This window comes from Pyrus communis, chromosome 10, assembly GCF_963583255.1.
Source record: "Pyrus communis chromosome 10, drPyrComm1.1, whole genome shotgun sequence".
NCBI lineage: Eukaryota > Viridiplantae > Streptophyta > Magnoliopsida > Rosales > Rosaceae > Pyrus > Pyrus communis.
The window spans coordinates 5,505,245-5,521,294 of record NC_084812.1 but is presented as its reverse complement, the minus strand read 5'-3'; the positions used below and the strand labels follow the sequence as shown (position 1 = coordinate 5,521,294).

At 38.1% G+C, this 16,050-nt stretch overlaps 3 protein-coding genes across 4 annotated transcripts; 1 reads left to right on the top strand and 2 right to left on the bottom strand.

Annotated features, from left to right (window-relative positions):
• The first annotated feature begins 3,757 nt into the window (after window positions 1-3,757).
• Window positions 3,758-7,576, top strand: LOC137748784 (GCN5-related N-acetyltransferase 6, chloroplastic-like). 2 transcript variants are annotated; one of them, XM_068488964.1, is made up of 10 exons: window positions 3,758-3,985; window positions 4,944-5,155; window positions 5,450-5,660; window positions 5,772-5,824; window positions 6,286-6,322; window positions 6,407-6,472; window positions 6,620-6,724; window positions 6,832-6,985; window positions 7,102-7,181; window positions 7,285-7,576. In XM_068488964.1, exons 2-10 carry the CDS (start codon window positions 5,061-5,063, stop codon window positions 7,348-7,350), a joined length of 867 nt encoding a protein of 288 aa, XP_068345065.1. In that variant the 5' UTR covers window positions 3,758-3,985; window positions 4,944-5,060; the 3' UTR covers window positions 7,351-7,576. The 2 variants fall into 2 exon arrangements, with proteins under 2 accessions (XP_068345065.1, XP_068345066.1); XM_068488965.1 differs by having other exon boundaries at window positions 4,941-5,155.
• A 4,960-nt stretch (window positions 7,577-12,536) lies between these two features.
• On the bottom strand, window positions 12,537-12,950 carry LOC137747727 (ankyrin repeat-containing protein NPR4-like). The gene has a single exon (XM_068487884.1). The coding sequence runs from the start codon at window positions 12,948-12,950 to the stop codon at window positions 12,537-12,539; it is 414 nt and encodes a 137-aa protein (XP_068343985.1).
• Window positions 12,951-14,623: 1,673 nt separating this feature from the next.
• On the bottom strand, window positions 14,624-16,034 carry LOC137747725 (uncharacterized). The gene is made up of 4 exons (XM_068487883.1): window positions 15,881-16,034; window positions 15,111-15,593; window positions 14,874-15,023; window positions 14,624-14,763 (listed from the first exon to the last, which is right to left on the bottom strand). The coding sequence occupies exons 1-4, from the start codon at window positions 16,032-16,034 to the stop codon at window positions 14,624-14,626; spliced, it is 927 nt and encodes a 308-aa protein (XP_068343984.1).
• Window positions 16,035-16,050: the final 16 nt, after the last annotated feature.

Genomic DNA, 16,050 nt, shown 5'->3' with positions numbered 1-16,050 from the left:
GATAGATCAATGATTGAACTTGGATCATCAGCATTAGTATTCAAATCATCTAGTGGAGTATCAGAAATAGCCTCAAGGAATACACTTTCATCTCGAACATTTGACCCTTGAATTAAATCAGATTCTGCCATATCAGTAGTGATTGATACACTGGACTGTTTTCCAGAGCTGTCATTCCAATCCCATCTAGCACTCTCATCAAATACTACATCTCTAGACAGTATAATCTTACCCAAGATAGGATCAAATAATCTGTATCCTTTCTCACTGGTTCCATAACCCACAAACACACATTTGTGACTGTTGCACTCAAGCTTGTGTCTCAAACTCATGGGAATATGAACATAACATACTGATCCAAAAATCTTCAAATGTGCAATTCCAGGTTTTCTTCCACTGTAGGATTCAAAAGGAGTCATTTTATCCAATGCCTTAGTAGGACATCTGTTGAGGAGATACATTGCAGTGTGTACAGCTTCTGCCCAAAACTGGTATGGCATGCCCTTTTCATGTAGCATAGTTTTAGCCATCTCCACCACAGTTCTGTTCTTCCTTTCTGACACACCATTCTGCTGTGGTGTGTATGACATGGTTAGTTGCCTTTGAATCCCAGAAACATTGCAGTAATCACTGAATTCAGAAGACAAGAACTCACCACCTCTATCACTTCTTAGATACTTGATTTTGTACCCACACTGCAATTCTGTCATTGCTTTGAACCTTTTGAAATACTCCAATGCCTCAGATTTGTACCTCAGAAAGTAGACCCATGTCATTCTTGTGCAATCATCAGTGAACAGAATGAAATACTTGTTTCCAGCATTTGAGGCAATTTGCATTGGACCACAGATATCAGTATGTATCAATTCAAGTGGGAATTTAGCTCTCCAAGCAGATTCTCTTAGAAACTCATCCCTATGTTGCATGCCAAACATACATCCTTCACAGACATTCTTGGAATTTTCCAAGTGAGGTAGCCCATGAACCATTTCTTGCTCCTTGAGTTGCAGCAAACTTCTTGTGTTTAGGTGACCTAGCCTCTTGTGCCAAATATGTATGCAATGAGATACACTAGCTTTCAATGCTAGCGGTGTGGCCGACATCATTGTTAGAGGGAAGCATCTGTTGCTAGTCATTTGAACCTTAGCAACCAGTCCATTCAAGTTCCAGCTATCAAATATACAGACTGCATTATCACCAAATAGCAGATAGTAACCATGTTCCAACATTTGCCCCACACTTAGAAGATTTTCATCCAAGCCAGGTACTAGCATTACTTCTTGTATGTGCTTTCTTCCCATTTTGGTTTCAATGACAAGTGTGCATATTCCTGCTACACTCACCACTTCACCAGTTCCCATTTTTACTCTTGCATTCAGATTTCTACTCACATTCACCAGCAAGTTTTCATCTCCTGTCATGTGGTTGCAACAACCACTGTTAATATACCAAGTGTTATTGACCTTCACCTGAGACACAGAATTGCAAGCAAAGAACAAGGTTCCCATATTATCAACCTGATTTGCATAGTTAGCCTTCTGCACCACTTTGTTCCCATTACAGTTTCTGACTTCATGCCCAAATTTATGGCAATTTGTGCATTTAGGTTTTCCTTCAAACCAGCACTTTCCATAGTGCAGTTTATCACAATGTTTGCAAGCTGTTTTGTTCGAATCATGAGAATTATTCTGCTTAGGGATAAAATTAGGCTTAGTATCCCATTTTTTTCCTTTGTTCTTCCAACTTTTCCCTGATTTCTGTGTACCAGAGAACCCACTGGGTTTTTGAAACTTAGAACCAACATTTAGACTAGCAAATGCCTCTTCAGTAGAGTGATCAGTATGCATATCAAGCCTTTGTTCATAACCCTTCAGAGAAGCAACCACTTCTTGAATTTCAAGTGTTTCGATATCCTTTGAGTGTTCAATCACAGCACAGATAGAGTCATAACTTCTAGGTAAGCTTATAAGTAATTTCTGAACGACCCTCTCCCTAGATAGTTCTTCACCATAACTCCTCATTTGATTCATGATGTCAAACAGTTTAGTAAGGTATGCAGACAAAGATTCATCATCTCTCATCCTAGTATACTCGAACTCTCTGCGTAAACCTTGTAATTTCACATTTCTAACCTGTTTATCACCTCTGAATTCTTGCAGTAGGATATCCCAAGCTCCTTTGGAAGTTTCTTCATTAGAAATCCTGGGAAAAATTTGATCAGACACAGCTCCTTGTATCAACCCAAGGGCCTTAGCATCCTTTATTATGATCTCCGCAACATTTGTTGAAATTTGAGTAGCTGCATCCTTCTCCTTCTTTTCATCAGTTACCTCAACCACAGTAGATGACTCTGGGATAGTAAACCCAGTCTCTACAAGATCCCACAGTCCATGAGACCTGAGAATGGTTCGCATTCTGATATTCCAGAATTCATAGTTCTCACCATTGAAGATGGGAGTACGGAGTTCAGAACTCATTGATCCGGCCATGTTAGACACAGATCTTCGTTTTGGAGATTTAAGAAACTCGATTCTTCAGCGATTCACTGAAGAACCCAGAAAACACAGATTCACGCCCAGATTAAAGTGATGAACTAGGCTCTGAGGCCATGTTAGAGTTCTATAAAACAGCAGAGTAAAGCATAGAACTAGGAAGAATTCAAAAAGATTTTGATTTCAACCAAGAATTCACACGAAAAATGTTGTTGCAGAGAAGATGAAGAGCTCTGTATAATTTTTCTGATTTCATTCAGCTATGACTGAAAATGATTAAGAAGCTACAAAACTAGAGTGGGAGAAGATATAGCCGTTTGAGGCGCACTACCTCTCCCATTACTCCACAGCTCACGTGAATCCCACATGCTCACATATAAGTGAGATGATATACCATGAGACACACATACATATAGCCTATTAGCTTTGATTTAATCTCAACCTTATATTTCAAAACTAAGACAAAATAGACTTTGAATTACAAAACAACAGAATGCAACAAAACACAAGGCAGCTGCAAGGCTTAAACATCAACATAAATTTCTACCTAATGCAATGTTCACGTCGTTCTCCATCTTCTTGCTGGGTGCTGCTACCGATCCTTTACATTGAAATGGAGTATTAGAACAAAGTTTTCGTCCGTAGTTTATGTATCGGCAAACTTCACCTCGTATTGGCGCGATATAGGAAAATCAATGAATATCGATCATATTTACTGATTGATTACAAAAAATTTGTCAAAACACATTAAGTATGTCAACTTTTTGAATTTTTTCTCTAATTTCAACTAAATCTGGATGAGTTGATATACCTAACGATTGCAAATTTCCATAAATTCTTGAAAAGCAACCATTGTTGATATCAATATACATTCATCGATATTTTCATAAATTTGAATATCGCTAATTCTACTTCTATTGATATTTTAAACATTGCTTTAACGACATGTTTTGAATTATTTATGAAAAATCTAACAGTGATTTTTGAGTCGTAAAAGCACTTTCTCTGGAGTAAAATAAAACGAAAGGATTTAAAAAGAAATAATTAGAAAATTACAATTTTCAACAAAGGAAGAAGGAAAATGTTTGCAAAAAAGAACGTTCAGTGTCAGTTAGACCGAACCGCGCAAAATGAAAGGGAAAACGAAAACGCCAACTACCCATAAAATGATCCAACGGCTCACGTTGTTCTTAATCATCAAAGGTCCCACAGTTATACGACATCAAAGCGCCTTCGCCTTGTAATTCGGTCATCGACTGATCGCTGTGCGCGCCTTCAAAGCAAAATGCTTTCCACTTTTTCGCCCCCCCAAAATCCAAGCGCGCCGTAACTGTTGCCCACAGCGCCACCGCAAACCACCGTGACCTCCGCCCCAAAGTATCAATCCATTTCAACCGCAGACGAGCCAAAAAGCCCACGCTTTTGCATGTATTCGCCGTACAAGTCCATCGCCAACGACGCGAAGCTTTGATTCTTTGCCACCAAGAAATTGAGTAAGCTTTCTTTTTCTTGTTCTTCTTTACTTTGAAATTGCATGCGAGCTTGTGCGTTTCAATGGCGCGAAACCCTTGGCTTTCTTGATTCCGTCGAAATTCTGGCGTTTAACTGTAAGGGAGTAGGTTGGGAATAACTCCTCCGAGTCGACTCAGTCGACAAGGCGACTGTTTCCCTCTTTCCCCAACGACAATGGTGACTGTTTCAAGCCCCCAAATTTGGTAAATGATTTTTTTGGATAATATTTTCTGAGTGGTCCTCAGTAATTATTATTCAAGTCATACCATTAAGAGCATGTTATGCTAATTATCCACTAACTAATCTCAACAAAATCTTTGGCCAAGATTTTGATTACCATTTTTGTTTTTGTTTATTTTAGGAAATAATTGGTATTAATAGAAAAAATTGAAATAAAAAAGAATAAAAGAATGAGGTTTCAATGATATCAACTTGTTGTAAACATTTAGAGCTGCCCCTGCTTTTGTCCACCAACCTTTGTATTTGCTGCATACCCACTTCTTGTTTCCTTCACCAGATAGATAGTCACTCTCCTTCCGAGTAACGCAATGAAGCTAAACCGCTTATGGCCGTTATTTTAAGGACCACTTTTGAGTTTGGGTTCCTCTTCAGTGCTGGAGGTCTAGAATCCAAACTCTATCTCGGCCCAAAATCATCATGGGAATCCAGATTTCGTGGTCCCGTATGATGTGGTAATAATTGTGTACCGGTGAAGTCACAAGAATGGTATTTTAACTAACGTTGTTTAGGCACTTTTTGATAGATTGTTCTTTTTCATTAATAAATCAACAGACTCAAGCCTACATGGTGTCATCTTTGTCTTATCCACTATTTACTGCCCCGGGCTTGACAGCTAGGTAGTTATAACTGGTGTTATATCCGCGGTCATGTTTCTTGAAATTATTTGCTTTTGTTCTGATAGACAGCCACATCCAGCAGGGATCAAACAAGCGTTTCACATGCCGGGAATGATTGTCACCAACTTTGTGACATAAGGCATTTCTCTAAGAAGCATCTCTCTCTGTGAAAGTCAATTCCAGAGGAAGAACTGTTCTGATGTTGACGATTTCAATTGACAAGCCTGTGCTGTTGAGATTTTCCCATGTCAAATGCAGAAGTCATCAAAAGTTTCTCAGGATCAATGCCACTTGGTACGTGTGAGTTACAATTTATATTTCGATTGATATTGGATTAGTTCATTTACTTTCTGTTGTACTTTGTATTCTTCTTACTGTACTGTATTTGTGATGGTTTTCTTTTTTTGTGTGCTGATGTCCTATATGGAAATTCTTTAGTTTTATTTGATCTAGCCAGTTAGTTTTGTTTCTTATGCAGTACTCTAATTCAAGTAAAGGCCTCTCCTCATAAGTTATAGTTAGTTGAAATTTAGTATATTAGCAGCGGTACATATCTTTCATTATCTTATTTCATTACCAAATGAACAGGAAAAGGGATTCAAATTCCTCTCATCCAAGGAAGATGGAAGAACTTTCAGTAGAGCTTCCAACACAAACTATTCCTCACTGTGAACCATCAAAGCATCCTGATCTGCAATTTGACCGGCTGCAGCCATCAGATGAAGATTTAGATCAAGAGCGAAAGTTTGAATTTGGACAATTTGTTGCACGAGAGGCCACACTGGATGAAGAATACTGGGTAAGTGATCACTCTCTAGATGATCACATCTTGGCCACGAAATTTCTAAGTGTAAGTTATTTGTGCCCACGAATAATATTTGGTTTTTTGGTGCTTTTGGGTTTGTGGCAGACAGCAGCATGGCTACGTGCAGAAAGTCACTGGGAGGAGCGAAAAAATGACCGGTGTGTACTGTTGTTCTTTATTACTTTCAGACTTCCCTCTGTCTGTCTGACTCTGTCTCTTTGCCTTTGGTCTTTGTTAATCGAACTACTCTAAATAAATGGGGAACATAAAGTTCCTATCATAGGTAGGCCAACTAAATGGTCTAGACCATCTGAAGTCATCATATAGAGCATACATGCAGAGGAATAGTCCTGCCCTTTTAACAAAAGCTGGCAATCAAGGTGATAGATAAAACAAGGGAATAAGGAAAGGTTCAGAACTTCTAGTTCTGAATCAATCAAGACTTCTAGAGAATTACCCCCATGGCTGGATCCTGCCAGTGGTGGAATTCCCTCTGCATGTGCAGTCTTTAGTGGGCTTCAAGCGTCTGTTAAGTTGTTTTTTTTTTTTTTTTTTTTTTTTTAATCAATCAAATGGAGGGTTGGACACTGCTGATTCTAGCTACGCTTGATTGACACAGATTTGCTGAAAGTAACAAAAGGAAATTTGCAGACCGGGTAGGGAAGATTCATTTGCATTTCCATTCTGTGTAAATGGAATGTCTCAAATAAAATTCTGAATTATACTTTTAATCTTTTTAGGCATTCACTGCTATAAAAGGACGGGCAAAGGGGCAGAATGGGCAGATATGCACATGCATTGTTACGGTATGACATTTGAATGAGCGTGTTTCTGGTTTGTTAGTTTGAACTCAGAAAACCCTTCTTTGCATTAGGGCATGTTATATTTAGCTAAAGTTCCCAGTCTATAAAAATATACCATTGATGGTGACTGTTTGCTTTCGAATTTGTCAGGTGAAGAAGGACACAAAGAATGTGAAACGCACTGTTGTGAAAAGTGTGGTTGGAACACTTGATTTGAGCATTCGGTACTTGTTGGATGGAGAGACCTTTCCAGGGGTACAAACATCTTGTTTAAAAACTAAAGACCCTACTGCATTTGTATCTACCGGTCTATCCAGTTATTGGCTTTGCTGAACTGACCATGAGATTAATCTCTGTTGCAGGAACGGGTAAAAGCTCCTCTCTTTTGCAGTACCAACAGGACACAATCAAGTAAATATGGTTATATTTCAAACTTATGTGTGGCCAAAGCAGCACGACGACAGGGTATTGCAAGCAATATGCTACAGTTTGCTATTAGATCCGCAATGTTAAATGGTAAGATGAAATACTGCATGAACTGTTCTCTGGGATTATAGAAATGTCTGACTATGGCGCACTTGAATTCCTCTTCTGAGTCTTCTCATTCCCTTTCTTTTTCTGTTTAAATGTAGCTAATGTGGGACAGATATATGTGCATGTGGATAGAAAGAACAAACCCGCCCAGGAACTGTACCGAAAGATGGGCTTTGAGGTATTATCGTGGTTGTGCATTTGTAGTTCGCAGTTATAGCATATGATCTCTAGTTTTTATATTTAGAACAAGGAGGAATGATGCAGATATTTGTTATTGTCAGATCATCGAAATGGCGAACTCTCAATTGTCAGAGGAGCAGACTTACTTGCTTTGTTTCAAGACCTGAAAGCCGATTCAACAGAAATTCATGAATTGTATTTCATTCTTTAGGAGTTAAAAAGAAAATTACAGTAGAAGAATACAAATGTGTGTACAGGTTACATGAAGTTAGGTCAAAATCCGAAATTTCACTTCCCGCGCAAAGTCCTGGTGTCAAAAGGGACCCTGCAAGGTTCTTGGTATAGATTTTACTTCCTTGTTCAACAAATATTGTCAATGAAACACGATATTCACTCTCTCTCTCTCTCTCTAGTATCTGCTTTCAAGAAATTATTGTTGTTCTAGCTTCTCCGACAAATTTAATATTATATAGAAATTGTGAGAATTCACTGTTTGGGAATGCCATTGATTGTCTCCTTAATCTCCTCGAAGGTTTATCTGAACCAGTCTAAGTATTCGAGGAGATTACGAGGAGATTAAGGAGACATTAATCTATGGTTTTTGAAAGCTACACGTACAACATAAATTGATACAATTATTTGCCAGATTTTCCAGACAAGCTAGGGTTTTAGGGGGAAAAGATGCCGGATCCATAAGTTGATCGGATCATCTGGATAAACAATGGAAGCTGTAAGAACACGAACATAGCCACCGGAAAACAAGCCAGTAAAATAATTGGAACATAAATCCAATCCAATCTCTGAGTGAGCACAATCGAAAGAGCTGTTCCGAACGCTACCATCATGGTGGCTAACGAAAAGAAGAGAGATCCGAGTCCCAAAATCAACCTCTTCGGCAAGGTCTCCAAGAAGCCTTTCTCAGCGTAGCGTGTTGTTAGCAGTGACAAGAATATCAGGACTGAAGTCAAAGACGAAAATAGAGACAGTGCGTCCGAAATAGCAAACACCTTGAACGTAGTTTTGGACAAAAATATTGGAGTTCCTTTGTCGGTATGGTTGCCTCCGGGGCAGTAAAGGCGGCAGAAAACATCACTGAGGCTACTAGAATGGCCACCACCATGCAAGAGGTTGATGTATCATTCATCCATTTCTCTCCCTCTTAGGAAACTAATGAAAAAGGCTTGAAAACTTTGAGTTTTACTGATAAGGACAAAATAAAGGGTAAAGTGAATAGTACCAGGATTGACTTTTTAGTATACAAATGTGGTTTTTCGTTAAAGTGAACAGTACTGTGGGCTTTTCGTTAAAACTCCCCTCCCTCTTCGCGCAGCCCTTTGTGCTCCTCTACAAACACTTCAACGGCTGCTTTCCATTCCCTAAAGACCGGGCACATGAACTTCTCGACTGCCTACAGCGTATGTATATGGTATGCGTGAGTTTCAGATATACAAAAAAATGTTCTCGTGTCAGACTGTCTGGCTATATGTTGCAAAATTATGAATCCGCACCATATATTCATTTGACCTTTTTATTTCTCTTGTATGCCTAGTTTAGATTCAGTCTTACGAAGTAGAGTAAAATTCTTTATTTTCTTTCTTTATCTTTTGCCATATTCTTCGTTAGTTTGTGTTGGATTGGTGAAGGAATTGAATCAACAGGTAATGCAATTTTTCTTCGGTGCAGCTGGGCCTTCACATAGAATTTTTTGTGACCGTAGGATTCAATCGTGTGGTCGGGAAAGAACGACCAGATGACCTGCTAGGGAGTTTATATTCCAAACGAGGAATGCTAAGTTGATCAACGATTGTTTTGGCATCCCACAATCTTATAAATACACCACACACTTAAAATTGTTCTTTTAAATTTTAATTTTAACTCTACTTCTACTGAAGCCACTCCACTTGTTCAAAACAACAATAACATTTCACCTAATTGACATCTCGCTCACCCTCTACCACTTCATCGATCCATGATAAGCACTCCATTCCCTCACCTTCTCCTCCCCCTTCCCTCCTTGTCGCTCTGCGAGGCCTTTAGCAGTTTGTAGAAACTGAAATTTCAGATGCCATACTCAAGGATGTCTACTTGATGACTATGGGCAGGAAAACATATGGAAAGTGCTTTTGTAATATAAGGTCGGCATATGTCTGGGTAAATAAAGTTATCAAGACCATCTTCTTGTAACAATTGAATATTTGAATCATTGAGATCAATGGAATTGCGTTAATGGTGGTGCATGTTGTTTGGCTGTTGCGGAGGGAATATGTGATGCATTTGTGGGTGCTGGGTTTGTTTATTCTCCTTTTCTTTTTCAAATTTAAATAAGGGTAAATGAGGTAGTTCAACAAGAATTCAAAAAAATGGGGTGTATTCGTAAGATTGTAGGATGTTAATAAAAAAATCTAGATCAAATTTTCAGATCAAATTTTCAAACAATATAATGTATTACCAATGGTAAATAATCACGCTAATCAATATTTCAGTAATAATTCAATTATCAACAATTATATTAATCCGACAACTAAAATATTGCAGAACTTGATTAGTTACACAAGGAAGTCTTTGACAGAAGTAGATTATAGGTGCCTTCATTCTAACACATATGATGATCGCTCCCCAAAATATCAGCGGCTTCACCACAATCGAAGGGAAGACCTGGTTGGGAATACCAAGGAAGGAAAGAGAGCGGGGCAGATAATAAAACATTTCCAATGGTTCTTTAAAAATTGTCTCTGCCACTGTGTGTTTCTTAAACTTAAGGACTTGGTGGTTTCTAATGGGAAGGAACTCCAGCTCCTATGGTAAAGGGACTGCCGGAAGTTATATAAAAATCCTCACACACGTGAATGCACCATAAGGATATTTTAATATTATAGTCTCAATATTTAAGGATTCTATTCTAAGGATCTTCGTTGAAGATAATATTCTTTTATGGATCCAAATATTCCATTGAAACCTCTAAAAGATTCTAAAAATATTGGTGAAGACCTAAAATAAGGTCTGCGTGTTTTTTTTTTGGGGGGGGGGGGGGGGGGAGGGGGAGGGGGGGACATCTTTGCTTACCATGTTCACCATGCACCTAATCATTTGACATTTGTTATTTCATCTCATTCTAGTTAACTTTCACATTAAATGTCACTTTTTCAATTTGAAAAAAAATTACTCAAGATTAAGTAAAATGACACGTGACAGATAATTAAGTATATGATAAATATACACTAAAGTCTAGAATAATGAGCAAAAATATTACGTAATAAGGTAAAGTAAAAGAAAAGAGGGAGATAAACTACTCACTATGTTGCGCATGACTTTTAACTTACCGACTTGTAAGTTGTAACTTGAAGTTGCCAATAATTTACCATATATTAAATTTTTTTTTTTTTTTTTTAAACAAAAAAACCTGTACGAATGCCCCAGTTGCACCGAAGAAAAATTGCAGGTAATGGCCCGCAACACAAGTACAATGGCCATGGAAAACGATTAGGATTTTATTCCTTTCTCTTTCTATTTATTTTCATTCTCTTCGCTCACATTTTTTTTTTGTTTTTTTTTTTTTATAAAAAAATTAATATAAAATATTGATGTGGTTCAACTGTGATCGTTCAAATAAGAGAGGATGGAATAAGAGAGAAAAAAAAAAGAAAAAGGAGAATCCTACTCCCATGAAAAAGAAACCAGGTTGTCTTTGCCTTTAACGATACAACTTTTTCTGAACCTAAACTGTCATCCATGAGAGTCAACTCAGTAAACTGCAACCCGTTTGTTAAAGACTTGAAGAATCCAGAGTCAAATGGAACCAGTCAGAATTTCAAAACGTAAATGGAACCAGTCATACATGATACAGGGGATAACAGAGCTTCCAAGAGCATCTCCAATGCTAGTCTTCAAAACCGTTTTCACCATTATATAGACCTTATAAATGGAGAATAAAGCTCTTCAATACACCGAAAAATTGAGTCCTTAAACATAGGGAGTTTTAACAAAAAGTTCACGGTACGGTTTATTTTAATGAAAAATCATATTTTTACACTAAAAAGTCAATGTTGGTACTATTCACGGGATTTTTTGAAATGGTTCCAAAGTAACTAAAAATTGGACCTATTTCAAAAGTCAAAAGTCACTAAAAATTGAACTTATTTCAAAAGGTAATCTATAAAATTGAACCTATTTCAAATTTTTCCAAAAATATAATGACTCATTGGATACATGAGATAAGTCTCTGTACATAAGTTGCGGAGCATGGTGAGCATTTTGAGTGGAAAACTTGGCCCATCCACATGCAGATTCTTTGCTGCTATCCAGCTGCATCTGCATGCATGAGTCCTGCTGATTTTTTTTTTTTTTTTTTGAAGGAAAATCAATGGCTGCAAAAATAACAATGTTTTTTTTTTTTTTTTTTAACTTTTTAGTATCTAAATTGAAGGACTATACTATAAGGACACTTCCATTAAAACTAATATTTTTTTAGAAAAAGTATATTTGTTTTGAGTCCCTAAATTGCGATGATGGAAATTCCTAAATAGAGACTCGGAGATGCTCTAACCTAAGTCAATCGTTTGAAACAATTTGAATCTCACTTGTGAGATGCACATTCGCTTTTTTAGCAAAGGACTAATGAAAAATTTGGTTTGGACTAAAGTCTTACCTTAGATATTTAATTTGCAACTTTTTCACCATAAATGTCACATTAAAATCATTGTCTCTGCATGGACCACGATTAAAATTAGCCTACAACGATTACTTGCCTATCCAGTCAAGGTGTAAACAAATGGACTCGGTAAGATAAGGAAATTGTTTGGAAAGTGCTTTTAAATACTGAAAAGCATTTTTAGAGAAAATGATTTTGAATTTCAAAAATACTGAAATGCTTCTTGCAAGAAGCACCTGCTTTTCCAAGTTTCATTTTTATTTTTACTAAAGATTAATTACAAATACATTTTTCACTAAAAATACTTTAAGCTCATTTAAAAGCACTTTCGAGAAAAAACGAAAGTTTTTTAGAACTACAGAGAATTCATAAATAATTGTAACTAATTTCTTGTCAAGCCAAACAATGACAATTAAATCACCAAAAATATGAGCCACACATACATAAGTGCCCTAGATTTTTGCGTAATTTGCCTTTCATCATTGATCAGTAATTCAGTTACAGTATACAAAAACACAGCCAAAACACAAGTTCTAACATCTTTTCTTCCATCCGTCCTTCGAGTTACCGAAGTTTTTATGGGCGAAACATGCTCCGTCCAAATGTCGATCGGACCATTTGGATAAACAAGGGAAGCTGCTGCAAGGCAAAAAGAGTCACCGGAAAACTTGCCAGAAAAGTGATTGGGATGGAAACCCAATTGAATTATTTGCCGAGCACAATCAAAAGGGTTGCACCGAAGGCTACCATAGTGGCGGCTATGGCAAAGAAGAGGGTGGCCAAACCGATTATCAACCGCTTTGGTAGTGACTCGAGGAAATCTTCTTCAGCATAACGTGCGGTTAGGATTGATAGAAACATCAAAAGGGAAGTTAAAGAAGAAAATAGAGCTACTGAATCCGAAACAACAAACACCAAGAATATGACTGACTTCTTCTCTAAGAAATTTGGAGCTCCTTCGTTGTCGTTACCTCCAGGTACTGTAAAAGCAGCAGCAAACACAACTGTGGCAATGAGAGTTGCTACGAGCATGCAAGAATTTGATGTATCCTTTAGCCATTTCTCTCCACTCTCAGCCAATGCTTTGTGCTCGTTGGTGAATAATTCCCTAACCTGCATTTGTAGAGCTGCACCGGAAATTGATGAGAGTTGGGGAAGGGGAGCCAACTTTGCTGCCAGATGCAAGATGGTACCCCCCCCCCCCCGATTCAATTAGTGTAGTAGCCATTAATTTACTCCGTGCAATCTTATCATACACAGTACGAAAAAGATGTTGTGCCTTGGCTGATTATCTTCACCAACATACAAACCCACAGTTGAATAGTTTAAAATACAAGAAATAAAGACACCGAGAAATTTACGAGGTTCGGCAAAAACCTGCCTACGTCCTCGGAGAGATATTGCTCTTCACTATGAGAAAAACAGTACAAGTTACACATGAGTTAAATCGACATAACCCAATCCCATATCCCTTGTACACCCACTCACAGAATTTTCCCAAGAGCCTCACTCTACCTCAAGAGTTCTTTCACAAGAGATCTTTCACTCTAGCTCTCTTGATTTCTCTCACCCGTGCCCATGGTAGAGCCAAATGCTCTCTCCATCTTCTTTGGATGCTTTACATCTCTTCATCCGTTCCTTCTCCTTTGGCAAGGCATTTAAATAAAAACAACCCCTTTTCTTCTCCTCCTTTCTTCCACTAGAAGCCAAATAATTATGGCTTTGAAAAAGCCACAAAACAAGGAGCAAATCAAGCCACAAAATAAGGAACAAATCAAGCCACAAAACAAGGAAACATAATCCTCATCATGATGTTCCCTCATCAATATTGTTTTGTTTCCTAGCCTAATTTGGCCACTATCCAAGAAAAGATGTTCATGCCGAAGTTCAATAGCAGAAGGGAGTAACAAATATTGGTTGTTGCTGCGCTTGCAAACCCATGTTAGATCAGGAAAAAATTCTAGGAGCATTCTTATAATTTCAACTATTCCATTAACAGTGGCTACACACAGTATTTCTGAATTCAAAAGATATTTGAAACACCAAGAAGTATGCCTTTGTGAAAGTTGAAAGCAAATACGTTCTACTAGTTCAAATGCACAGTGATGACTAAGTTTTGCATCGTGGAGTCGCGTGAAATGATCTGGTGCTGCAAATTAAAAATGTGAAAGATGTGGGTGAAAGGCATCCAGCAGTGGTAAATATGGTAGGGTAAGGTTTCAAATCGCACCTATTCGTTTAATAGCTCCAAAAAGTATTCTTCTTAACCCGTGAAGAACTGCAAGAGAGAACCAAACCACGCAAAAAGTGTCAATTATGCAGATTGATACCTGACAATTCCTTTCGGAGTAACATGACTGGTTTCATCTCTAAGTGGTCACTAAAACCATGAAGGTGATTTGACAAATCCATTTTTCTTTCATACAATGAAGTTTAAAAATAGACGAGGTTCGGTTATTTTCATTTAATAGGCAGTACAACTATAGTGGTATGACAATATTTGGCTGTAGGGTACACTTCCATTGGCTTCTTATTCCTATTCAAATGTATACATTTAGAGCTCACAATCTACACCTACAGTCAATGTGAGTTCCTAAAATTATGAAAATAAAATTAAAAAAGATGTAATTTTACTCCAGAATCACCTAATTACATCTTTTCACTGCAACCCCTGATTTTCCTTTCTTTTATCCAACCAAAAGAAGATAGGACCTTGCCTAATATCGTTGTACTACCTCATCGTCTTCTTTTTCTCACATATGATAAAAAGCTGACAATAGTTAAACAACAAATTAATACAGAAATCGCAAACCCTGACCTCCATACTGTTCTGGTGTTGGTATTGCCGGAAGGTTTTGAATGCTTCCATGGTAGCGAGCCACATCGGCTCTCACTGAGTGTGGTGGTCTAGAGTCCACTTCAACTGGGAGAACTGAAACCAAATGAAAAATAATAAGCAACCTCTTAAAAATCAGTACGATAAACAAATTGAACAAGTAAACGGGAAAATGCTAAAGTTGAAAATGAGACGAGGGTCTTAACATGAGTAAATGCAGCTTTCCCAGAAGCTAAGCCTGCTGCCACTAAGGAAGTATGACGGGTTCCTTGCCAAAACATATAAAGCAGAACAATCTTCTTGATCAATAGCAATGGCCAACTCAGGATATAGATGAAGCAGATACAGTGAAATTTCTGATGCAGAAAATTGTAAGCAATCAAATTATAATGATAGGATTAGCGAAAAGGGACATGTTGCTCCACAATGTGAGTGGTTTTTACCATGGAAACTGGAGGCGATAAGCACATTGACAAGGTTAGCAGCCCAAGCACCAGTGAAAGGACGACCAGGCGCCTCATCAGTAGTTACCAACAAGAAGTACCACACCAATTCCTTAATCTCAGATGCGAAAGTGGTGGCTAGGAGCAACGGAGTTCTTCCTTTGGCATCCACACATTGTGCCAACTTTGGATTTTCCATCAACAAAGCCTTGGCAGACCTCGGGCTTCCACTTATTGCAGCATAGTGAAGCGGTGTGAATCCCATTTCGTCCTGCATGTCGAGGACATTACTAGGAACACGTTTCACTAATTTCTCAACGATTTCACAGTGCCCTTCGCTTGCAGCAACATGCAGTGCAGTCATTGATAAATATGAGATCCTAGCTTTCGCAGCACTTGGATCATTGTCCAGAAACTTGCTAGCCTCTTCCCAGTTGCCACTAAATGCAGCACGGTAGAGTGGCAGGTACTGATCCAAGTTCACTTTTTTCCACCATATTTGCAAGAATCATTACTGGGTTCAGTTAAAAACTCTCACCCCACCCAAAAGATGGAATCTTTTAAGTGTGATTTAAGCACTATATATGCAGTAGAAGTAAAACCAAAATATGGGTAATTAGCAGCAGTACAGTAGAGTAGTTTTCAATTAATCACTTACTGGGTTCAGTTAAAAGTCCTCACCCCGCAAAAAAAGATGACATCTTTAAGCATCATTTGAGAGTTACATGACCACAAAAGTAAAATCAAAACATGGGTAATTAGCACCTTACCTTCTTGACCATCGCTGCCATGCTGGGTAGGAATAGACGAAGCTGCAGAAGTTGCTGGGTGTCCGTGTCCACCAATTATGAGATGATGACTAGTAGGGGGATTTCCCTCCACACCGAGTGTTATTTCCGTAATTCCCCCGTCTGGACCTGCCATTGATTCAGTGCTGTTT

What these genes read in the sequence shown, in the direction of transcription:
- LOC137748784 (XM_068488964.1), top strand. Translation starts at nt 5,061, where the DNA reads ATGTTGACGATTTCAATTGACAAGCCTGTGCTGTTGAGATTTTCCCAT. An exon ending in CACTGGATGAAGAATACTGG is followed by an intron (nt 5,661 to 5,771) that starts GTAAGTGATCAC and finishes GGTTTGTGGCAG; the next exon opens with ACAGCAGCATGGCTACGTGC. An exon ending in ATGGAGAGACCTTTCCAGGG is followed by an intron (nt 6,725 to 6,831) that starts GTACAAACATCT and finishes TCTCTGTTGCAG; the next exon opens with GAACGGGTAAAAGCTCCTCT.
- LOC137747727 (XM_068487884.1), bottom strand. Translation starts at nt 12,950, where the DNA reads ATGCAGGTTAGGGAATTATTCACCAACGAGCACAAAGCATTGGCTGAG.
- LOC137747725 (XM_068487883.1), bottom strand. Translation starts at nt 16,034, where the DNA reads ATGGCAGGTCCAGACGGGGGAATTACGGAAATAACACTCGGTGTGGAG. An exon ending in TATCGCCTCCAGTTTCCATG is followed by an intron (nt 15,024 to 15,110) that starts GTAAAAACCACT and finishes TTTCTGCATCAG; the next exon opens with AAATTTCACTGTATCTGCTT. An exon ending in GGAAAGCTGCATTTACTCAT is followed by an intron (nt 14,764 to 14,873) that starts GTTAAGACCCTC and finishes ATTTGGTTTCAG; the next exon opens with TTCTCCCAGTTGAAGTGGAC.